Source organism: Drosophila santomea, chromosome 2R (genome assembly GCF_016746245.2).
Source record: "Drosophila santomea strain STO CAGO 1482 chromosome 2R, Prin_Dsan_1.1, whole genome shotgun sequence".
Taxonomy (NCBI): domain Eukaryota; kingdom Metazoa; phylum Arthropoda; class Insecta; order Diptera; family Drosophilidae; genus Drosophila; species Drosophila santomea.
Genome location: NC_053017.2, coordinates 12,660,028 through 12,685,358, shown reverse-complemented (window position 1 = coordinate 12,685,358; position 25,331 = coordinate 12,660,028). Strand labels below are relative to the sequence as shown.

The following is a 25,331-nucleotide window of genomic DNA, read 5'->3' as shown; positions in this document are numbered from 1 at the left end:
CAAAAGCAAAAAGGGTTGAGCACAAAGCGCGCTATAAAACGGCTCTGAGTGCTTTTTGGCAGCCCATTTAACCCGGCGCAATTACTGGCAATTTAAACAAATTTAAGACATTCTGCAGGGCATTCCATGCAGGGCCCAGCTAACTTTAGTATACATTTGTGCGAGTAGTAAGACAAGCAAGCAAGTAAGCAGTAAGCACAGCTCTCAATTTGCATCGGAATGACTATTAATTGCGAAGTGAACTTTGACTGGGAGCAGCGGCAACAAATCACCTGATCACCCACAATAAATCAGTTTAATTAAACTAGGTATTTAGCATTTAAACGAAACACTATTAACACACGACAACGACAACGGCCAGTGCATAAATAAGCCAATTCGCAAACCCAGCACAATCAAACTGGCTACAAACGTCAAATAATATATATCGAACACTTATTGATGGCCATGCCAGATAGCTGGCTGGCTGGTCAACGTGCGGCGAATTTTGTTTGACATTAGAAACTGTCACTTTTATGAAAGCCAAAGTGAATTTATGCCCGGGCCAAAAGTCCGCTTAATCGATGGGATTTGAATAAAAATCTATTTGAAACGCGGCTATTTGTAGCTCGATGCCAATAACATGATAAATGCTTGTACGTAATTTGTTACCTCATCGCCGTCGCTCCAGAAGGGGCAGACCAAAAATTGTATGCTAATTTAAACAAAACTAGATGTCGATATTGTTTAATTGACCAAAAGCCACAGCACGGCGGCATACGCGGCATTGGCGGTGAAGAAGACGAAGATTTTAATTAGCATATTATGAGAATCAACACAAATGCTCAAGTCGCTGGAAACAGGCGATCTGACTGGGCAGATAAGGCTGCAAATTTATGATGGGACAGCCGAAGCGATACAAAATGGCAATACCAACACACAATTAAATAGGAAAAAGAGTGATGGTCGTTGCTTTGAATACAACGAATTTCGGCTACTCTGCACAGTAAAATACCTTGGATGGCTGCGACTTTTGAGCTATTTACCGAGCTATAAGTGATTGCTCAGTGGAATTTTTTACATGTGGGTATCATTTATATCATATATATATTATATCATATTCTGCACAAAAAACTAAGCCAAAATTCTATGTTTCCTCCCATGCACATATCGTATTATCTTTGTTAAGTAAGATATCTCTGCCATCCTATCCGATCCCAACTGTCCTATTCAAATCCCTTTGAATACTATCTCAGCCCAGATCTCTACTCAAGAGGATGATGAAAAATTTTTAGCGAGGGCGTTGAGTTTAGCTTTTGGTTCCGACTGTGGAGTATCCATAAATTACGTGAAGCAAGTCAATGAAATGCTTTAAAAAATGCGTGGCTCGGTGTCGAGATTTGATCTCTTCCCCTTGTTTTTTTGGCATTGCGAGCGAGAGACAACAAATTGTTTTATCGAAATTATGAGGAAATGCTAATAAGGCAAATAAATTTGGCATAAAAATTAATAAACAACAGTTTTGGAGTTGGGCAAAATGAATTTCAAATAGCTCCGCCGGTCGCACACTGATTAAATTTCACACTCGAATGGGTGAGAGTAAATACAAGTTGTCCAAACAACTTCGTGTTAATTGGCGCCTTTGATTGGCACCGCCTTTTCGCTGCTATCTATTCTACTGGCGGAAAGTGCAAAAAAGTTGGAAAAATAAATAAATAGGTACAATAAAAAGAAGGGAGGAGGCTGTTAGATTTCGCATTTCGTATTCAGACCTAATTAAGACATCAAAATGGGGCTTTCTACGAAAAAGATACCGCCGGGCAATCGACATGTTGAGAAATCCGTCAAAACATCACGTTTTTTGTGTCCACGACAATGCCCCCTGAGTTAACAGTAGTTTTCGGTTAATTAATTTCGAAATAAAAGCTGAAAGAGCTTAAAAATCAAATTTTAAACACTACAAATCATGGTTTAATGTGCCCACAAAAGACCGACACAGAGACAACCGATGTGGCAGCCACAGAAAAGCGCTTGTAATTAAGTTGTCAGGTTCCCAACATGAGTTTGAATAACTAAACTTGGTCTTAACTCCCCGGGAAAACAGTTAATATTAATGAGAATCTTTGCCTGCCGATCACTTTAGGCCACGTTTTTCTCATGGCGTTTCCATTTCATACCAGGTTCTTGTTAACCATTACGGGGCGTAACCCCAATCATTGCTACTTCCTATTACTTTAGAAATTGTTTGATTGGTATTCATTTCATATCAAGGCTTTTAGCCAATTTGCCTTAATCTCGTTGCGGCTCTCAGGCGAGACGACACATCGATTGGCACTCCAATCTGCCAATTAAGCATCAGCATCAGCAGCTTGGCAAACAAAGCACCATGGGGCACTTAAAAGTCAACTAGCCGATCAGCCGGCATCATAATTAGCCAAATCTCGCGCTCCTAATGGATAGCGCCAAGTCGAGAACAGGCCTCGCATTCGCACACACTCAAACACACACACAGTTTTTATGACCCATCGCCGGATTGGATTGGAGTCTGTGTGCCCGGCTCATGCTCTTGCCATTTGTTTTTATTGCTTATCAGCAATTGAAGCCTTCTCCGTCTCCTCCTCCAGCTCCTCCTCCATCAAAGCGTAACATTGTCGTCCAAGTCGCCGCTGTCATCAGCAACATGGTTGCTCCACGCCGCTTGGATTCGCACACCCAGCTGTGGAGCGCGCGATGCGTCAGTTCGTTAGCTGGCAGCCTAAAAAACAAGTCTGAGTTAGCGACACATTGCCACACTCAAAAATATTTGAAAAAATTAAGCAATACAATAAGAACTATAATTACATATGGCATTAAAGGGTTATACCTCTAATAATACGACCATAATCATTGGACAACGCTCACAACTTAATTTGCTTTTCTATATTTCTAGTTATATTTTTAAGATCAAGCTTGAAATTTCTTTCAGTGCACCCGCACAGAGCCACAGCGGTGGCTACGTCATGTTTGTATGATTATGCCCGGAAGCACTAATTACCTTATTTACACTTTTATAACTCGGCAGCGTTTCGCATGCGCGAACGGCAAATCGCAGATCGCTGATGGGAGAAGATCACTGGCGGAGATCACTCCAAAACAGTTGTTTATGGCTGGAGGAAGCTGGTGGCCACTCATTCGCTCCTCACTGCTCACTCACTCACTCCTCCTAGCAGGCATCTAGCGGATGTGGCCCGTTGTCTTCGGCAAAATTGAAAAAAAAAAAACAAAAGAGTGAAAACTGGCTGGGTAATAACTTGGCAATTAAAGTACTGCGGCGAGCGAGACCGAAAAAGCGAAAATCCCAAGCGAGTCCTGCACTTTTGGCGCAAACAATCAATTGGCCAGCCACAAAAAGGCGGCCAAGTGGGACGGTGGCAGCCTCCAGGCACGAGCCACTCACTACTCACTACTCGATACTGCGATACCCCGATACCTCGACGATCCACTGATAAAGCCGTATTTTTTTGGGTGCAGCAACTTGGCTGCAAGTCGCTGCTACCGATTCCCCGTGATTAAGCCATGAATCAGCCGGCTTAGCAGCGGCTTACTAACGGTTCGCTTTTTGGCCAGCTAGCTAACTATGACTGTTTTATGCTATTATTTCTCGATTTTTTCGGTGGGCGTGAGCCTTGCAGCTAAAGGTGGCCATTGGGCCGAGTGATTGTCATGCTATGGCAAAATCAATTTTCCATCGCGTTTTCCGCCGAGTGAGTGTGTGTTTCAATGAAATTTTCATTTGCCTCCGTCACTTGCTACGGTCGGGTATGAAGTGTTCATAAATTTGCAGCGAAAGCTGACAATGAAAATTAACATGTCCAATAAGTATGGTGGGTCAGGCATTGCAAGTTCGTAAAAGCTAAATAATATTCAATGAAACATTTCTTCTTTAAAACTTCATTTTGGACAAAATCAATGTGTTTCACTTATCATAAAAAGTTAATAAGCGCTTAAAAATATTTGAATATCTTATAAATTGTGAAAGGTTTTATAATTTTTTTTGAAAATTTCTACCCTCTTAAAAAAGAACCCCTTATCTATCAGTGTTACAAAGACCACTGTGGCTTCTCAGTTGGCCGAAAAGTCAGGTGCGCATTGCATTCAGTTGCATTCCTGAGCGTTCCCAACTTGTTTTCTTCTGCGGTCTTGGCTTTTTGGAGATTTTCAATTATTAGCAACGCCTAACGAATGCCAATTTTCGAACTCGCTTTCCGTTTCGGTTTTTTCTGTTTGCATAAAATCATATTTACCACAGGGCACGGAAGTGCATGCGGTTACCTTAACTTACCTTACCTTTCGTGTGCAATTTGGGCCACAGCCGAGCGAACGAAAATCCGTTCTAAATTTTTAAGAATACCCACTTTTATTGTTTGCTCTTTCGACAGGGTCAACAAGTTAATCACATTGTGTGGCATGGGCATAATAGAATTCTTATTTATTTTTTTTTTTCCGCCAGGCGGCTGCTGTTCGCTTTTGGCCTGGCTTGTTGCTTTTTGCTGGGCACCGCGCACGCGTTTGCTTTTGGGCCTTAATAAGACAACGGAGTTCGACTGCTGCTGTTGCTGCTGCTGCCACTGGCACGGAAATTGAAGCTTAGAACGATCTGGGGACCATGTTGGCCAGCTGCCTGGCCTTTTTCGGCCAAGAAGTAAGTACGCTTTAGCCTTTGGCGTTCAAATTGGCAAATTAAGTCATACGCCTGCCCGTCCGCTGCACAGTATCGCAATTTATCTTGTTTCTTTTTGGTTTTTTGAGGGGGGCAACTGCAGTATTATTTTGCAATAATTATTGATTTATTGTCTTGTTCGCTGTCCCATTCGAAACGGGGCGGAAAATCAAAGCGCCGCCAAAAACCATTATCACATGCATGCGAAAACTTGGAACAGTTCTCATTCCCAGGGTCTCTTGGGCTGAGGTCTAGGGTTTGGTTGAAAATCATTAGTAAACGTGGCTAATGATCGGATCGGGTGGCCTGCAAACTTGGACTTGGACCTGGTAATTGGAAAGGCACGCACATTAGGGCGTAGTCAATTTTTACGTCTAGAAAGTGAGGCAATTAACTGACGGGGCAGATACGGAAAATCGGTGTTGGAACTCGACCTTTTCTTTCCTTTCCTTTCCTTTCCCTTTGACTGCCAGGCGTGTTCTTCATATTAGTATTTCACGCCTTCCAATCGTGGCCTAAACTAGTGCAGAATCCGGAGTTAAAAGGTGAATGAATCTCTGCTGAATGAGGGAACACGGAACTAATGCCGTCCAATTGGTTATCACAAGTTACGGATATTTAAAGAACGCTGCAAGGGTCGTTAGGAAAAAGTAAAATAGCATTTAAATTAATGGTAAAAATAAAGATTTTCCAAACTGGTTCCAAGAATCTATATAAAATGTACATTAACTTAAACATAAAACCCTCTTTTACGGTTTTTAAATATTCATAAGTATTTTTGTGTTTATTCAATTATGCACTTACTACTCTGCTATTATTCGTCGTTAATGCTCGACAATTTCAATTTAGCATTTCCTATGCCAAATGCCCTTCTCGTTAAGCCAGTTAAACAAGTTTCTCCCATAGACAGGTACATTTTTCTTAATGCCCACCAACAAAAAAAAAAACAAAAAAATTAATGAAATTGAAAAATATTTGTAACGCCTTATTATATAAATGTGCTACACATTTGTGTTCGTTGGAAATAATTTCCATTTCCCGATGCCATTCGATTCAATTCGATTCGTTTCGAAGCGACTCTCCTTGTTGCGCTTTCTTGCAGCTCACGTTTGTGGCATGAATAAACCCACTTATCTAATTGCGATTCCGGGAACTGGTTTTCCTTGATACATTTTTCTCAACTCATTAGAACTCAATCATAACTCGGGACTCGTACTCGGACTCGTTTGCTTTTAGCCTGGCTTTGGCTTTGGCTTCGGTCCCTCTATGCAATAGGCAAATGTAATCGTTGCTTCCATTTTTTTTTAGCCGTCGAGCGCAATTGTTGCCGTGAGCAATTTTTTATAGCCAGCCAACAAGGCAGCAACAATAACAACAACAAGTCAGGCAACCAGAAAAGCTAAAAGCAAAAAAAAGGAAAAAAAATGAGAAAAACACGCCGGACGTGTTCCATAAACAACACTTTGATTACGACGACGCGGGCGCACAAACGCAAATCGATGTTTTCATATGGAAATTGAATCAAAGTCAAGTCCCGAGCACTGAGTATCCAGAATATGGAGCACGGCAGCAACTAGCAACATGTGTACTCGGTTTGGGCCAGCAATAGAAGAGCTGCACAGCAAATAATTTGTAACATTTTTTGGGGTAACAAAATGGGTAAAAGTTACATCGGACTTTTTGAACGCCAAAAAAAGTTACTAAAGTGTTTTAAATGTTTGAAATTTTATAAGAAATGCCTGAGTGTAAAAAAAAATCTTTGGTGATAGTAGTGCCCTATAAATCTATGTAAAAATTTCAATATTCAATTCAATGAATATTAAAAACCGCTTGTCTTAATCTTACGTTTTTAACTGTCTTAAACAGATGTTACCAGTTTTTCCTTTGATTTTCCAGAGTTTTTAATAAAAGAGGGAATTGGTCTCCTACAATATCCGAATCTCTAAGCATTCAGAAGAAAATCACTTTATTTTTCATGTGTAAGCGTTGGAGCAGCTCCGTTGGAGCTTGGAGCTTCGAGCCAGCCCAATTGGCCTTGATGTGAGTCGAGAGTCGAGAGTGGGACCATGGCGTCAGCGCTTTGTGGTCGCTTTTGCCAGTAGCCGACCATTTTGGATGGGGCACAAGGGAGTAGGGGAACAGAGGGAGTGGGGGGCAGATCAAGCCCCTGGGTTTGGTCTTTTGAGGTTTTAGCTATGATTATTAATCAATTCTTTCATATCACTTCGACTCGAGTTCGACTGAATTGAATTCTTTTTACGAATCGTTTAAAGGCATGTGAGTACAAAGGTAGCTACAGACTGCGGCTGCTGTCTGGCAGCCTTTCTTACTCTAATTAATTCAACAAAAGTATCTGGGCCGCCTTTTGTCCAGAGTTTTCCGCTTACTGGCCAGTGCTGCTGGTGCTGCGAAAGGTAGCATTCATTATTCGAATGTTTATGTTTATTAAATTCCATTTAATTACTCCAGTCGGCGTACGCACGCATTGTAACGCCATTTCAATTGGGCATTAAATGCAAAAAAAAAGAAAAAATACGAAGCCATAATAATAATTGTTTATTAATGGAAAATGGCATCTGGAAAGGGCAATCGATTCGAGTGGATGTGACCTTATTTTGCGGTTGCCTTTGGTGCCTATGGTGCCAAGTGAAGGGCTTTGCGTTTGATTAATAAAAATCTGTGAACTAGAATTGATATAAATTAGCTCTGACTTAATTGCTTACACGCAGCAACGTGATCGCTGTCTCATTTCCATCCAAATAGATTTCTTCCTTCAAGCCGTTTAATTTCCACTACAGGAAACACTTCCATGTCCCCACATCCAGTTACCCCAGATACCCCGAACTGTCTGCCACAGGTGTCGAAATTGACAGATGAGGCAAAACGCAGGGCAGTAACCGGAACTGGCGGCGACCGGGACGAGATTGCGATGGGCGTGGCTGGTTCTATAAAAGAATCGCCATCATCCCAGCCGATACAATCCAATGGTGAAACCCAATCCCGCAGCGATGTCTGCGCGACTTTAATTTAAATTTTAATCGCATGCCTAATAGACAAACCTGGGGTAAATGTCAGAATAAAGAGACTAAGAGCCGACTTAAATCATGCCAACATTTACAAAGTACTTTGCAGGAGCCCCTCCATCCCCATCCTCATACCAGCCACGTATGGATGGATGGAGAGGGTCTGCGAGTCACGGCCACGTCGTCAGCTATAGTCGGGGTATACTATGGGTGTATGGTATGGTATGGTGTGGTGTGGTACGGTATGGTATGGTATGGTATGGAATGGTTTGTTGCAGATGGGCTAAGACAAACTTCCGATCACGTTGTAAGTCAGCAGCGAAATTGGACACAGAGAGAAAAGGTATGTTCCCCAGCGATGATCAAGTTTAATCCTAAACCATATAAAGCAATCATAATACGAGAAATCTTACATATAAGTCATACTCATTAATATTTTGATATATTGACAATTCTTATTCATTTACTTAAAACCCAAATAGCTCTGTGTTTTTCTCTGTGCAGCAGACTGGGCCTATGCCCTTGCAAAAGGGCCCGAATGAGCGAGAGAGAAAGAGTTAATGGAGGCAAATGCATCAAAATGGTTAATTGGATCTGGAACAGCAAATGACGAACACTTTTAGTGTTTATGGCAGTAGCCCAGGTCCAGGCAGAGGCCCAAGTGGAGATCCAGAGCCAGGTCCAGGTCCAGGAACATAAACAGGCCAGGAGATGGCGGCAGATAGGCAGCAAGTGTGTACGTGGATTCGATGATGGCGATGATGGGAGCTGCGGGAAATCTGCGCGGTACGCAGGGCATATATAGTTACTATACACTCGTATATGTACATATATACATATATACACCATAGATTCTAGGAGATGCGATGCGGCAAACAGCTCGGCTCAAGTGGCAAGCGTGTTGTACACGACACGCATTAGCGTGAATGGAGCAGTTCTTGTACTTGCCTTTGCCATTTTTTAATCGAATCGAATGCGTTGAGATGCAGTTGGGCCTCAAACTGGGCAGACAAATGTGAGGGAAAATTAATGGCGAGCTCTGCAGTAATTTCCATTAAAGTGGGCACAGCTCCGAAAATGCACTTGTTGCTGCCGGCCAGGGCGCCCAGTAAGGCCAAGGAATACTTCCGTGTTCCTTACCAGACTCAGACAGCCGGTGGATCGGCGAAATGGTAATGGGCCAATATGATGGCCTCCATGAGCTGCCTAATGGGCCGCTCTATGGAAGTTTTTACTGTAGCATTATGGTCCCGCCTCGGCTGCAGCCACAGCCACAGCCACAGCCTTTTGTGGATTTGGATCTGGTCGATCCAAACGAAAACGACAGGTTGTTCGCCCTGTAAGAAAAGAAAGGAAATAGCTACTTAGAAACGCATGTACAAGAAAGTAGTAATGATTTTCTGCATCTATTCAAATCACCCCTGGCAACAGTGTTTGCTTTAGTGGGATATTGATTAAATAAAATACTTGCCACCCACTACGAGTCTCAGTTGGCAGGAAACCCTCAAGCCTTTAACATGGATATGGATTGTAATAAGCATCTGAATCTGAGAATTGCCAGAACTTAATAATTAAGAAAGCCATTTCCTTTAGTGAACAACGACTTGGAGAAACGCATTTCGGATGCATTTTGTGTGTTCGATCATCATGGCGACAAGTTCATCGATGTCAGAGAAGTGGGCACTGTGCTCAGACTACTGGGCTGTGTTCCCACCGAGGAGGAGGTGAACGAAGTTATTTCGGCCACAGAATCGGAGGAGACCAGTGGCGAAGTGCATTTGACCAAATTCCTGCCACACGTCTCGCAACTTCTCATGGAAAGAAAGTGGGTAGGAGGTGCTTGGTTTAACTGAATTATAATTCCTGCAAAATCATACATTGAACAGAATGGAACCCGCTCCGCCAGAGAAAATTCTGCAGGCCTTTAAGATCTTGGATCCGGAGAACAAGGGCTATCTCACCAAGGAGAGCTTTGGCAAACTGATGATGGAGGAGGGCGAGCCCTTCACCCAGGAGGAAATGGATGAGATGTGGCCGGTGGCCATAGATCCAATTAGCGGACACATACCCTATGAGTTCTACCTGAACCAGCTTATGGTAAATAAACTATTGCTCTTAATCAGCTTTTAATTAATGTGGTATTTATATTAATTTTGCAGGTCTATCTGTAAGGGAAACAGAGTGGTTTAATAAAGTCTCCAAGTCAAGGCTAGCTATTCCAAATCCAGTTCTTATTTTATTAACCTGAGGCAGCTCTAAAAGTGCACGTTGAGTTCAATAAAGTCCAAAAATTACACTAGTCAACGGAAGGTTTTTAGCACTCAGCGCATTTGCTATTCTGACTATTTCACTAAGCAAATCTCTTGCCACTTTCCACTCCCTTTCTTGGCCACTTACATTAGCAGCACACACAGAGGAGCGGAGCTAACTAACCAAACTGGCCAAATGCGTTCCAAAGTAGCCGGCAAAGTCCACGGCACAGGACACTGGCTTATGGCTTTCGCTGTGGATATGGATATGGTTGGGGATGTGGATGTGGATGTGGATGTGGATTGGGATGGGTATAGGGATGGGGAAGAGGAGGAGGAGAAGGAGGAGGAGCCGCTGCATCTGGAGTTCTACTTGGGGCGGAACGTTGCAAAGTGGGTTGCGCATCATTAGCACAACTAATGGATGTTCACTTTTCTTACCTCGAGTCCAAGTCGTGTGCTGGTGCTCACCTCCTCCTCTCAACTACTCCACTCACCTCACCTCCTCGCCGCTGAATTGCTGCAGTCCAAATTGCAGTTGGTTATGTGCGAGAGCGGCTGGAAATTTAAATAAATTAAAATAGCTAGCTCTCGATGTGCATTTGCTAGGGAGTAACAGTCGTGTTCGGAGTCGTGTTCTCGCTTCCGTATTTATTAAATTCTAAATACGCGCTGATGGATGCACTTAACTGCATCTTATGGATTAAAATATTTCATGTAATCCTCTCTCCTCTCCTCTACTCCCCAACCCAGCCAACCCATCATGCCACCATTTGCACGTTCTGGCGCTTTGGCCAATTTGAGTGATTGCATTGCGCGCATTTAAATGGATGCTGGGTTGGTCCAAACAAGTTATACGTGCGGCTTCCACTGCGACTGCGGCTGCAGCCTAATGGACTTTTAATCTTTACAACTTGTAAAAATTTCGTTTTTGAATTGCGCCGCCCGAACCGGCGAACCTGATTGTCAGAGTCATAAAGAGGATGCCAACTGCACAGATATTAGATTTGCTTCTTTTCCTCCGCCTTTTGATGACCCTGCTGCACTTAGAGGAAAAGCATTTTTATGATTAAATAACTACTTATAATAAACTCATATCCAGGAGTTGCTCAGATACACGCACTCTATTGAACCAAATTTTAGTTTAATTCTAGGCAATCCCAGCAGTTTTCAGTCTCTGAAAATCACTTCTGAAATCGAAGTTTTTAGTTCCTAAAATGCACTCCTGAAACCCTAAAGCACAAAAAAGCTTTACAACTTGAAGGATCTTTAATTTTATGTTTAAATTCTACAGAATATTTCTTTATGTGCAATATAAAAAAAGATCCAGAATCAAGTGCAGTCATATTTAGGGATATCCGGAATTAGATTAAAGAAACAAGGCCAAGTAGCCTGGGATTTTTGGAAGTAGTCAGTCAGTCTGGAAGCGGAGATCGTAAAAAGACTTAAAACTGCCGAACAAATTGTCAAAGTTTGGTGGAGCCATTCTGGAGAACCGGCTGCCTCGCTTCAATCAATTCGCAGTGCCCTTCTGGGGGCCCAAAAACTGGAGACGGGATACTGGAGGCTCCTTCGACTGATGATGATTTACGCTCGACGAAGCGTAATTAAGATTTATGCTCCACACTCGTTTGCGAAATATGTACATATGTACATACGTTGGGCACATTGTTGGGTATTTCAGTTTATAAGTACCGAAGGCTTAATTGTTAGTTATGCCCTTTTGTTTGTGCGACACTAAAACTAATTAAGTAGAAAGAGTTCCTATAAGATTTATACGCATCAATGATTGCCTGTTATTGCAAGTGTGCATTTGTGTGGATGTGTGTGTTGCAAATTAAAGCAATTAGTTGCATATTCTGTGACAATGGCCAGAAATGACGAGCCCCCCAGCCAATTCACAAGGAATAAAATATGTATTTACGACCCTCGAGGGGGTTACCTAATGAGTGGGCGGCGGCAGGTGGTAAATATTTATGCACCTTGATTGATATCAGCCAGAGGTTGTTTTCACAATCACGATATTATGAATTAATTATTAACATTAATTGATTGGGCTCGCTTTGTTTGCTCATATTAACTAGAGAAATATGTGCCTTGCTTCAGTTTTAATGTCAGGTTCGGAAAATTCTGCAAACTGGTTTTATTTACTTAGAATTATGCGGTGAAGGTGAGGGAAAAACACTTTGCTTACTCAACTTGCACCTAACAAGAAGTGGCATCTAATTACCGATGTTTTAGGTATTGTTTTTCCTCAAATGGAAGCATTTTATAATTCCGTTTCACTTTGCCGCATATTTCTGCACCTAATTGCGCCAAATCTATCTTCTCGCTTCCCCTGATTTTCCGTGAGTGCCACTTCCTCAGCCGTTTTCATTTTCCAGCTGCAACGCCCGAACTTTCAATCAACTTTCTGTTTACCCACAGTTTGCCTGCAGAGGCACTTGTTTTGATGCCTACCATGCCTTAATGGCATGCCCCGCTTTCGTTACTGCTGCCCCAGAGAACTTGCAACTCCGCTTCAGATTCAGATTCAGATTCGGAATCGCAATCGAAATCGAAATGTGGATTTGCCGCACTCGGATACATCGTGCAGCTGCATTGCTCTGAGAACGGATGAAAGCGCAAGCAGATGAAATTTTGCCAATTTCGAATACGAGTGCTTTTGCTGCCCCGCCGTTAATTGAATTTATGCAATAAAATATAATTTGGATCTTTGCATGTTTCGCTGGCGCGTAGCACGCCAAAAAGGGAAACCCAAATGGAAAGTCAAAGTCGGCGAAAAGAAACAGAGTCCAAGGTAAGAACTGAAAATTGCAAAAGGTGAACAACATGCAATTGTTGGGGAAGGGGGAAAAAAGCGTGGCCACTGGCATACAGTCTTTATTGTTGCAGCAGCAGCCGTCGACATCATCGTCATCCCCATCCCCATCGTCATCGTCATCCTCATCGTCATCATCATCTGACGTCGTCACTGCCATGTACAACACCCATAGGTATCAGCAGACAAAATGCTAAAAATGTATTTACCACAAAGGCAACGCGACGACGAGTTTTGCTCATTGCTGCTGTTGCTGTGTGGCGGCTGTGCCTCTTGCTCTGTGCTGTTGTGCTTATGCTGTTGTGCTTTTGCTTTGCTTGTGCTTTTGCGGCGGCTGCGACTGCGACTGCCCTTAATGGATCTGCAGCACTTTGAGTGATTTATTTCACACGTTGATGAAATGGACAGCAATGGGCCGCATTTTGACGTTTATTGCAGCAGTGGCAAGGGCCGCAGCAGCAACAACACCAACAACCAACAACACCAACAAAGCAAGCAACCAGTAAAGCAGCAAAAGCGACCAGTGCCCACGGCATGTGTTCTGCGCATGCGCGCAGCCCTTTTAACAGCGGGGACTGAAGCGCAGACGGCGACCAGGTTGGAGCCATGTTTTCAGGGGGAATCCATTGAGGGCCTCTTTCGATGCCCTTCCTCGGTGAAGGATGAAACTATTAAATGCGTGCGCTAAATAATAAAGATCTCAGTTCTGTATCTCTGTGGTGAAATACACAAATTTCTTGCAACAACTAGTTGCACTCAAAAGTTTTCAGCAAATGTATGTTGTTAGTTGCTGTATGCTCTGAAAAGAGAAGTATATTCTAAAATCGATTTAAAATCTATTCTGAAGTAGCTTACTCTTAGATTGGGCTTTTAACTGGTTCTGCAGGGTATTTGGCAGCTGTCGTTTGGTACTTTTTTTTGTATCGTTTCACTTTTTTAATATTTTTCCAGCTCTTTTGCGCGTTTTTTTGCAATTGCATTGGGAGCCTTGCACGTCTTTTGGTAATGGCTCCGCAGACCGTGCGCGCTTTAATGAGGCGCGCTCCTCATTTGGACGCCACGCATTTCTTGGTTTTGTACCCGTTTTGCCAGCCAACGGATGTCGGCCGCTCACCTATTAAAACATTTAATTGCAACTTAATTAGTTGAAGGTCTGGTGGGGCATTTCTCACGAATGCAGCTTGCCAAATGCCAACGCTGACCCCAAAGTCGCATTGCGAGTTGGCGGTGGGGTGTCAGGTTTTTCACAGGGCGACCCAAACTCACGGAAAAGCCATCGAGCATTGACAAAAGCCACCCCCGAGAAAAGTCAATTTAACACATTCACTACGCCTCTTAAAAATGTTGATATTTTAATTAGCTACGCTCTAAAGGATTTTCCACAGTTTCCAAGTCAAGGTTTCACCCACTCCCAAAACCATGTAGATTGCGACTTGGCCTGGTCCAAAGCGTGGATCATCCACTAAGGCCTTAGTGCAGCTGGAGAAAAATAAAGTGCCAAAGGGCACACATGGCACCGAGTTGCTTGGCTGTTGTGGCTTTTGTTTTTAGCCATAAACAGGCTGTTGCGGTGAGTTACCACCTTCACTGGGGTGCAGTGATGGGGAAATATTCCAGAACATTACAAATAAGCAATCAGCAAAGTTAAAAATAGTTAAATAAATAGTAAATATAAAAATAGATTGGTAGTGATCAAAAACTTTAAGGTTGTAATTAAAAACTAAATTCCCTCTTCCACTTGGCCAAGCCGCCGCTCATGGTTTCGGAGCAGCATTCAGCACCCATATGCCAAGCAACGTACAGAGATTTGTTTTCCCTCATCGGTTTTTATTTTTGGTTTTATGACAGCGCGCCCAACTGTGGCAATAAGTTCAAATGCCAGCCCAGAGACCCGGCGACTAAATGCACGGCTTAATGTGCAACCGAGGCTGACAGGCAGGAAAACTCAGGCCGGCAAGACTCAGACTCTGGCTAAGAAGTGAGGCTCCAAGCCACGCTCAGGCTTCAACCTCCAAGAGTCAAGCTCAGGCGGACAAAGGTTCCTGTGCCAAAATAAAAAAAAATAGTGGGTGTAGCGGCACCAAATGCCATTGCCAACTTTTGGTCCACAAGCAACGCCAACGCATCTCGTGAGCATCCGATCCGATCCTCGCCAGCACCACCTTCGCATCCACCATCCACCATCTACCATCTGCAGTGCTGATTTCTCCTAATTTGATTAAACAGATTGAGTTTAATAAGGTTCTCGTGGCCTCAGCGCGAATAGAATGGCAGAGAAGCGAAATGCGGAGAGAAATGCATCAGCACTTGACTGGGGCGGCAACAAATGTTGCCTAATTCAAGTGCCGCATTTATTTTGTAAACATTTCACACCGCACTCGGTTCTGGATTCTCTGTTCTGTGTTCTGCACCAGGAATTCACCATCCGCACGACTTGTTGTCATACAAAATATGCCGGTTGAGCAGTGATAGCACTCGACTCTTGCCCACACAAAAGGCCGCATCCCTACTCCTATCCTAAATCCAATCCCAGTAACGATTCCCGATCCCGATCCCGATCCCAAGCCCGGACCTGGAACAACCCAATCATTGGCCCCAGTGCTCGCCCGTGCAATGTGCGTTTTGTGTGCACTTATGCGATCATTTGTTAAGTGTCATCGCGCCGGCATATGGGCAGGAAAACCACTCGAGAACAGCCGCAACATCAACAAACTGGGCTGCTGGCGAAATTTGTCCCCGGCATCGCAATATTCTGATGCCCTTAGCTATAAACATAACAATCTCGTCTTCAGGGCTTAACTTCACAGGAGAGTGTTTAATCAACAAGAAAATAAGGGTCTTATAAGGATTCTTTTCATATGAAATAGCACTGTTTAGTTATATACTGTTTATACACTGTTCAGTTGACTTATGAGACCTATAGTTGTTTCATTGTATATATTTGTTTATAAAGTTATCAAAAGAAGCAAAATAACTTCCCTTTTATATATTGCTGGGTGTATTTCGACCAATTCCATATAGCCTTTTCATAAGGGTATGCTGCAACAAAGTGCAGCTCGTAAACAAGCGAAATGTTGTTGTTACCGTTGGCTGTTGCTGCTGCCGCTGATGTTGGTGTTGCTGTTGTTGTTGCTGTTGTTGTCGCTGATGTTGCTGTTGTCCATGGTCATGGTAAATTTATGCACAATTTTTCGCGCTTTCAAAAAATATTTGCATCATTAATCGTTGCAAAGTCTTCGGCATGGCGGCATCGCATTGTGGCGGCGGTTCCTTTTCACCACACCACTCCACTCCACTTCACTCTACTCCAATCCGATCCTGAGTTCCTCGGTTCCGTTCCGTTCCGTTCCTGTTGTTGTTTAGTTTGAGGCGTTGTCTGCGCCTAAAACTTGCCAACATCAACGGCAACAGCAACGGCAACGGCAACAGCCACATCAACATCAAGCTGCATCGGCATGCGGGCCGTCGTTACAACGTTGTCGAAATGTTTTGTCAAGTTCTCGCCGCTCAACAACAATGTGGCATTTGCCCTCTGTGGGCTGTGGAGCTGCAGGGAGAAAAACAACTGAACAACAAAAACAACCAAAAGAAACAAATATTAAGAAAGGAAAAAATTGGAAAAGAGGGAACCCATTTGCAGCTTCACCACAATGGAAAGTTGCCTGCTCGATGCTCGATGCTCGCAGCGCGTCCGCAATAAACTTGAAAACTTGAAAATCATAACACCGCCGTGCGCTTTTCGCAACCGCAAAAGTCGTAAGTCAAGCACCGCCACACAGCCATGCAGCCACACCACCCAGAACCCATTGAGCATAAAGCACCATCGACATCCACCAAACACCCAAACACCCAAGCATCCAGACCCCAAAACCCTTAACCCAAACCATGGCCACCCACTGTTTGCTGCTGCCACAGCTGTTTCCCCCCGGCGCACACATAAACTCAAATAGTAGAACAACTTTGGCCGGAGAAATACTAGAAGTTGGGGCCTGCAGCATGAGCAGCAAAAACAAAGCTGAAACCCAATGAAATTATCAAATGTTTAATAGACTCAGCAGCGAGGAGATCTGAAAACTCCCAACCGCCAACCGAATAACCAACCAATAATGATGGATGGAGTTGCCGATGCCTTGGACCTCTACTATATATGTGCTCCAAAACTTCCAGTGGAGTTAGCTGTTGCCTTTTCTTGGGAAACTTTCCAAACGGAGTTACGCACCTTCCTTCGTTTGGCGGAAAATGAGCAACAAGTGCCTTGGGAGCCATTCGATGCCGCTAATAAAATGCAGGCGAAGTTATACTCGAAGCACTCAAATGGTTCGACATGTGAAAAACTTTTGGATTTATAAATTTACGGCTTATTCTCTATATCTTTATCTATTTAAGCGATTCTTGTCACACCTCTATCTCTTAAAGTCTTTGGTCCAGGAGAATTCGATTAGAGACGGATGTTAAGAAATGCATCAGCTGGTATTTTGGGCTCATGTCGGCTCACACCTTCGCCGACATCCAACATCCGCACAAATCTCATTTGGCTGCTCTTCGAATCGTATGATTACGACCTATTATTAAACCATCGATGAAAAATACCTTGCGACTGCAGAACATTTCCTGTGCGAGGAGACGCACAATGAACTCATAAATTGACGCACCCTCCAAAAGCGACAACATAATCGGCCACGCCGAAGGCGATACGGTTCGATACCAAGATACCTCCTCCTCGTCCTCCTCCTGGTTGAGATAGCTGGATGCTTGGGATGCGGCATTCGATCCAGCGACAAGACGACAAAGGCGATCCCAGGCGCACTTGTAAATGGCATGTTGCAACAAGCCTAAATATGCGCCACACACAAGCACGGTCGCGGGCACAGGCGCACTAACGGGCCAGCAGCAACTCTACCCAACGGCAACATGAGCACCGGCAACAGCAACAGCCACATCTGCAACAGCAACAACTGCAACAGCAACAGCAATGTCGACTCCTACGCAACAGCGACAGTGCTGCCTGCCTCTATTTAGCTGCGGCGAAGCCTTGACAATGATCGTCATTAATTGAGGGGCACAGGCAGGGACCAGCTACACTGAGAAAAACCAGACACAATTGTGCAACAAGTAAACCATATTCCAGTGGTACTTTTCAAACTAAAATCTCCACACTATTATGCCAAAAAACGTATGTGAATAAGTTGACACTTGCCAAGTTCACTGCATCCATTCTGCTTAAAACCTTGAAGAGTTAGTATATGTTACTTTAATTAAAATACAATTTTATTGTTATTTTTAGTAGTTTTAGTTTTTCTCTGTGTCGTATTGGGTTTCTTTACGGCCAGGCGAATTATTAAAAGGTGGGCTTGGTGCGGCACTGGCTCCGGCCATAGATGCACTTCGGCTCTTCTGGGTTTTGGCTTTCTAAACGCGTCAATGCCATCATGTGTGTGTATGTTGTGCATGCGAAAAAGTTGACCTTTAACCCAGAAAGAAACGAAAATCTAGGCAAATATCTACGCACCTATGTATCTGTATCTACGCAGATTTATCTTTGGCGACACATTCCCAAACGCGTTGAAACCTGAGCTCAGAAAAGGTCCGTTTAAAGTTTTAGGTTATCGCATAAAGTTAAATGGCTACGGCATTTCAATGGATAAAGTAACTTTAGGAGAGAAACATTGAACTTTTTATCAAGGATCTTGCCCGAAATATTTAAGGACGGACTCTTTCTCCAATTAAACAGGTCGTCATTATAGCCTTCAACTTGAAGATACTCCCGTTAGAAAGCCTACTGAGGCATAAATCTTATAAACACCATTTACGGCATCGAAATCCATCGTTTGGGGGCTGAAATTCCATCGATTCACATCAATCTGCTCCCTGATCCAGAGCACATATGCGAAGGCTCAATTTTAGCCCGCTTTTGACCCCAATGCGAGTGGGTAACGAGAACTAAATGATGACAGCTACCGATATGCAACCTCGGTCTCGCGCCCCCCGCATCAAAATTACACGGCCAAAAGGCATTTACCATATAAGAGGCAAAGCCGGCAAAAGGAATATGGCAAAGAATATGAAATTACAGCAGAAATGGCCGCGAAATTCTTTGCATGCCGCATAATTTGTTGGTAGCCGGCATTTGTGCCACACGAAAAAGAAATCACAATCTCATTATGGCATACACCTTTTGGGCAACAGCAACGGGCCATACATAATTATAAAGAGCCCTTAAGTACTTGTTAACAAGTTCGATATCTGGCCGATTTACATGATGTTCTCCGGTTCTCCAAGTCTCTTACCCCAAAAAAAGAAAGTGCAAAGGAAGAGGCACTGCCCCATACCCATATCCATACCCATACCCATACCCATCAGTATCCCCAACGGAATATGGCGATTCGAAGAGCGAGATAAACCCAGCGGATGGGATGGCGAGCCTCTTTTTGGGCATTGCCAAAATCATGGGCCGAACAAATTGAATGGTTATGCTTTATGGCTTATGGAAACCGGCAGCTGATTCACTCGCTGCGATTTGTGGGCCATAAAACCGAATGCAGCCCTAATTAAAGACTCGCCACAACCGAGAATCGAATCGAGTGAAGCGACTGAAATTGAGACCCAAGACTGAAGTCGTCTGAAGGCTTTGGGGCTCTGATCTACGTAGAAGGCGCAGATGATAAGCCAACCGTTAAGAGGGCCAGACTGTTGGCCATTAGCAGCGATTGTCGATGTGCCTAACCATTAGCAATTAATTAAAAAATTAGAATATATTACGAGAGCGATAGCAGAATTCCGATTGGGCAGCGATGTCGCCTTATCTGCCGTCGCATCTCCATTGACATCCAAACGAATTAAATAAATTGAAAATGGCCTGAAATATGTGTGCCCCGGATGAATTTGAATGAAAATTTGTTTCTCTCTGTGGCCCGTTTCATCTTCCACCTTCTACTACTTCGTCTGAGAAGAAGATGCTCGAGTCTTCCACAAAGCCGGCAACTCGAATTGCCTTGTTGCATATTTACGAGCTATTTATGCATATTAAAAAATTCCCCAAGCTTGATGGTAAAAAAATCAAATCAAAACTAGATAACAGTAGCTGGCAGCGTGTACCTCTTTTCATTCCCTTACCTGCATTCAGAATGCATGTTTTTTATTTTTTAATAAAAAGTCAAAGAGCCCTGTTGGAACTCGGAACTCTGGTTCTGGCCACCACCACTCCTCCCACGGCGATGCATTTGCTGATAAAGATTTGTATGTTTTGATTTTTATGATGCCACAAAGGTTGCCTTTAGCTGCTTTGCTGCATCGCTGGCTCTGAGTGCATCAAATTGAAAAAAATGCCCTGGCCATTCGGACATCGGCTATTTGTGCTGCACTCCAAGTGAGCTCATAAAAATCACATTTAATTTATCGAAAATGCCATTAAAAAATATGATCATCAATTTGGTTGGTTTGAAAATGCAAATGCCATTACAATTATTGGTCGCAGTGCACTGGCAGTGCAGAAACTGTGTGCGAAGAATCCGAAGAGGCTGGCAAAAGTGTTGGAGCTCTGGGATTAGATAGGACGTGCAAGTCACTAAACTCATAAAACGACAAACATGCAATTTTATGAGTAATAGATTCAGCTAAGATGACACACGCCATCCCACATTAAAAAGGATTAAAAATAGTTGAGTTTTTTTGTGTAATAAAAAAGAGCTACTGCATATCACTATTAAGTAGAAAGAGGTAATGAGAAATTCTTGTTATTTATTTAATATTAACATAAACCCATATATAATAACATTTTGCAGTGCTAACTCGAAACATTAATAGTTACCTTCCTCCACTTAATGCATTCCGGCATTAACTGGGTCAGCACTGAGTAGTTTATTGCTTAATTGGCTTAATATTTTCACATTGACAGGCCTTTCATCAAGTCGAACTTAACATAACACATCGAATTATTTTTAGATTCCGCACAGTTGCGTGTCCGACAAACGAAAACCACTTGGGAGATTGCCATTCAGGATCACAAATGCACACATACGTATATGTACTTTTGGTAGGGTCTAACACAGTTATCAAGTTGTCAAGCGGGCCTAAAGCAACTGCCATTATTGGCATATGTTGTTTGCGCCGCAGTCCAAAGCCCGGAACCCGAACAACAACAATTGCGTGTGGCAGACGAATGAGCCGTGTTGCAATGGGCGGTGATGGTGCAAAAGGCCCCAACAGTGGCAACTTGGCCCTAATACAAACGCATCGCCGATAGAATGCTCATGCACATTGTGCATTGCACATTGCACATTGCTTGGTGAATTGGTTATTGGATATGCAGCCGCAACGAATTATCACAAACTATGTCATAACCCCAATGCATCAATTACATTGCTAAGCCAACAAATTAGATGCCTTCATTATGGCAAGCCAAATCCCAGGCTGCCTGCCAACCAAACAGCCAGCCAGCCTGCATGCCTCAATACTGTGGCAACATTATAAACGAGCTGCAGTTGGAATTTAGCGCATAATCAATGACGGAACCGATGAGCCAGCACAGAATTCTCCTAGCCATTGGGCGAGGCCGCGAAGGCAGGGCCTTCGCATCGCGATAAGCGGCTAAAACAAATGTCATACTTGCGGCAGCACGGTAGCAACATGTGTTGCAGCCAGCTCTCTCGGCAACTACCGCATTGCTTGTCCGACTAATATGATACGAGGCTATTCCCCATGGCCCCATGGTACTCTCGTACATCCTCGACCAGCACCCATCATCATCATGGTCATGGTCATGATCATGATCATCATCGTCTGGCGACTTTCGCCTCATAATTGATATTTTTGTTTCGTGTTTTTGGGTAAGGAACCTGTGCAACTGCAGCGCAAGCAAACAACCAGCAACCAGCAACCAGCAAGTTGCAACTAGCAACATGTTGCCCATGCCGATAACAACGGGCAGCTCGTGTCGGTACCATGGCCAAAACGCAGTACCCAGTACCCAGCACAGCCCAAATGCCCCGCCGCTCTTGGCTGAATGAAAATTCCATTTTTGCGTGGTTGTAAGATTTGAATTTATAACTTGGCCAACACAAACACAGACACACTCACACAGGTCCGCTTTTGCGACTTTAAGCGAGTAAGCGAGTATCTATGACTGTGACGTTCGCTATTGCATTATCTTTGATTTAAAACCAATTCATCAACCCGCTGACTGCAGCGATGACTTTGTTCTACGGCTTAGTAGGATGCTGTTCCCAAGACGACGAGAACTTCTTCTTGGATGTCTTGAATGTCTTGGCCTGGGTGGGTTGCACTAATTGATTTTCGTTGGCAGTGCCGGCTTATGAGTAATGGATGCCGAACTGCACATCTAAATAGATGCCCTGGGGCTGGTTGGCAAACAGGACGATGCGACGGCAATGGTAATGATCATAAATCAAGGTCTGAATTAAAGACAAAGCGATTGGGAGTGGGCCCACGGACTTGTTCCAGATAAGCGGGAAGCAGGAAACATTAGAAATCTAATGATTCCATTCCACTCCACGCTCCTTTCATTCGAAAGGCGACGCCAGGAAGATATTATGATTAACTGGAACTGTTATGTCATTCATTATGGCTAAAGAGGCTTAATAAGCTTGCCTGATGTGCCATATCATGGCATCCTTAATGCCTAAACAGTCAGTTAAATATATACACATTTAGTAATTTGTCATTTGAAAGCTATAAAGCTAAAAGGTATATTCTTAAGCAGCACAACGCTTTTGCATTAAGAAGGATACGTATTAATTATTTATAGCTACATTTGTTTGTTTTGCCTAGACAGCAGTATTTTTTCAGTGTAGCATTCCACTTTAAATTTGAGTGAAAATTTCCCCGCCATGTTTCCCTTATCGCCGCAACAAGAAAATCCCCTAACTCGCTTTAGACGCAAACCTGTCCAACGGTTGAGCGATTAATCCGAAGGCGGAGCTCCCAAAAACAAACTACTCACTACTGCACCCGCAACCCAAATCCAATTTGGGCTGGGTGAGGTGCTCTGGGGATTTGGACGACCATTTGACCCACAGACACAGACACACACTGCAGCGCTGCAGCTCGACCATTTCCCTTTCGATTTCAACAGTAATCAAAACTGTCCACTTTGTGTCATGTCACACGCGACAACGGCAGCAATGGCAACAGCAAGCAAAGCAACAACTTTGGTTGCCGTCAACTGCAGATACTTCACATAAACAAAAGCAAGGCAAGCCAAGGCAAGGCAAAGCAAAGCCAAGTGAAGCAAAGCCCAACTATCCGACTGTCCAGCTGTCAGTGGCACACACTCCGCAGATACAACTACGCACAACTGCGACTCCCAGTCATTCAATCAACTTCAGAGGCCGATGCCCAACTTGGGTTACGATTTTCACTGTATACAGTCAGTCGTACAGCAACGACAGTGCGTTCAATTGTACAAACGGCTTGTGGCGGATTATGATTTTGTGCTCCCCATAGCATGGCTAAATCTCCAGTCTCCCAGACTACCGATCTCCCACTTCTGCCAGATCTCGCAGACTCCCCAACTACCCGCGTATCTTACGGATACTTAGGCTTACACACAGTGCCAGGCATGTCTAATTGCGCGCACATGTCCGGCCAGATGACACGCCCCTCGGGGTTTCGAAAACCCCTCCATCACCATCCCAAAAATAAAAAAAAAAAAGATACAGAAACAGAAACAAGCACAATGAGCGAATTGTGTGATCTGTGTCCATTGTTTTGATTTTGCGATAAATATATGGCATGAAACTTTGCGCTTTACTTGATTGAGATGACTGGATAATCGGAGCTAAGAAACGAGCAACAAACCCGACAACGATGATTGCCTTGTTTTTAACACATTAGCAAGTAAATTACCAAGTAAAGGATGCAGTTCCATGTGCAAGGATATGGAAGTCTTAAACAAATTAAACTAATAATTTAAATGGCTTGTAATCCCTAAATTAAGTTTCTGTAACTTCTCTGCACTTTAGAACCCTTGTTAAGGCTAACTTAGTGCAAACTTTTATTGCCATGAACTTCGCACACTATGGCACAAAAATCCATTTTGTTTTATGGTTTAAATACAGATAATTTACATGAATATCGAGTTACCCCAGGCTGGTAACACGCGGAACGCTTCAGTTATATAAAGAACATCTGTAGTTCCACCTGCCGCAGGCACATTTGGCTATTTATGAACCATTACGGCACCTTATCATAAAAGCTTTTGAATATCTTTGGGGGCCGTAAAAACTCTTATGGCCATGCGTTAAAAATCCACTGGCATGGCGATGGGCGCCTTAGGGAGTGCACACTGTCAACCTTTTGGCATGCAAAGCGGCGCCTCAGCGGCAGTCGATGTGACGCCAGGTTACCAGTTACGAAAGCCCGAGGATCGAATCGCATTGATAGCAAAACCAAAGCCACACGAAAAGGCAGGCGATCCTGCCACACAGTGCCTGCAATAATTACGCATGCAGGTGGCGCGCTTCATTGAATAATGCGAGTGCATAAATTAATTAAATTACGTTATAAACTTGGAACGCCAGTGCTGCGACTGCGGCTGCTACTGCCTCTGCCTCACGCATTTGTCGCATAATTACGGGGCGCGAATTGCGCAGGCCAACAAAGTCGGCCGTCTCCTTTGGGCCAAGTTGTTGCTTTGATTGGAAATCGCTGTTTGGTTTTAATTTTTGTCGCACGGCCACCCAGCAAGTGGCCGACCGGCAAACAAACCAAAAAAAAATCAATAAAAATGCAAAGAGCGAGAGGGAGAGGGTGAGGGTGAGGAAGACCGGGTCCAAAACTGATTTGCATAGCCATAGAGCCAAGGCCTTCGATTGGCCCACAGGCAGACCCGTTTTGGTCCTGGCCTTTTGCTCTGGTCTTTTCGCATTTTCGGGCCACATCGGAGGCACAGGAACATGTCGTCCAATTACTCGTTTATTCAATGGCGTTTGCATTAAGTGGACGCGTTAATTACGCCACCGTGCGACGCGAGGCAATGCGATGCGATGGGATGCGATTCGAAGTGAGGCACTGGGTTCAGGCGAAAATGTTAATTAAGTGATATTTTCGGCACCGCGCAGACATCCAACCTATTTGGACGCATCCGCGTCCCAACTGGGCCCACTCGTCCTCCTCGTCCTCCTCGTCTCCTCGTCTTTTGGCCGTCACTGTTGTAATTAAGTTGTTCTACGAACTACGGCGTTTGTGCGTGGTGTTAACTTTTTGCAGCCACTCCTTGTCTTTCTGCCAGTTGCAGCATAGTTCCGATACAAGCGCAGCTCAAGGTCATTGAAAGAGTGCAGGAAACTTTGGATAACCCCGAAGATAAATAGTGAGAGTTTGGCCAGACTTGATGTATCCGTATTTAGCACATTCCGCGCTCGGGGTATTTAATTCAGCATATTTCGCATATCCCAACATCTGAATGTATAATCTACGGAACAGCAGATGCCGTGCGCATTAGCCTAACTAGGCGGCTTTAGATGCATCATTAATGTGTGCATTTGTTGGCTTAGATCTTGCGCCCAGATAACCACGCATGGGAATCACCGGAGACTCGAGTG

At 43.8% G+C, this 25,331-nt stretch overlaps 1 protein-coding gene and 1 long non-coding RNA gene across 6 annotated transcripts; both read left to right on the top strand.

Annotated features, from left to right (window-relative positions):
* The first annotated feature begins 4,380 nt into the window (after window positions 1–4,380).
* Window positions 4,381–10,004, top strand: LOC120446744 (dynein regulatory complex protein 8). 5 transcript variants are annotated; one of them, XM_039627870.2, is made up of 6 exons: window positions 4,385–4,660; window positions 8,184–8,487; window positions 8,553–9,231; window positions 9,295–9,526; window positions 9,588–9,798; window positions 9,861–10,004. In XM_039627870.2, exons 3-6 carry the CDS (start codon window positions 9,219–9,221, stop codon window positions 9,870–9,872), a joined length of 468 nt encoding a protein of 155 aa, XP_039483804.1. In that variant the 5' UTR covers window positions 4,385–4,660; window positions 8,184–8,487; window positions 8,553–9,218; the 3' UTR covers window positions 9,873–10,004. The 5 variants fall into 5 exon arrangements, with proteins under 5 accessions (XP_039483806.1, XP_039483804.1, XP_039483803.1 ...); XM_039627869.2 differs by having other exon boundaries at window positions 7,477–8,487; XM_039627868.2 differs by lacking the exon at window positions 4,385–4,660 and adding an exon at window positions 7,170–7,742 and having other exon boundaries at window positions 7,801–8,487.
* Window positions 10,005–14,203: 4,199 nt separating this feature from the next.
* Window positions 14,204–15,742, top strand: LOC120445525. Its single transcript, XR_005615754.1, has 2 exons — window positions 14,204–14,341; window positions 14,620–15,742. It is a non-coding gene; the product is annotated as an uncharacterized LOC120445525 (long non-coding RNA).
* The last annotated feature ends 9,589 nt before the right edge of the window (window positions 15,743–25,331 follow it).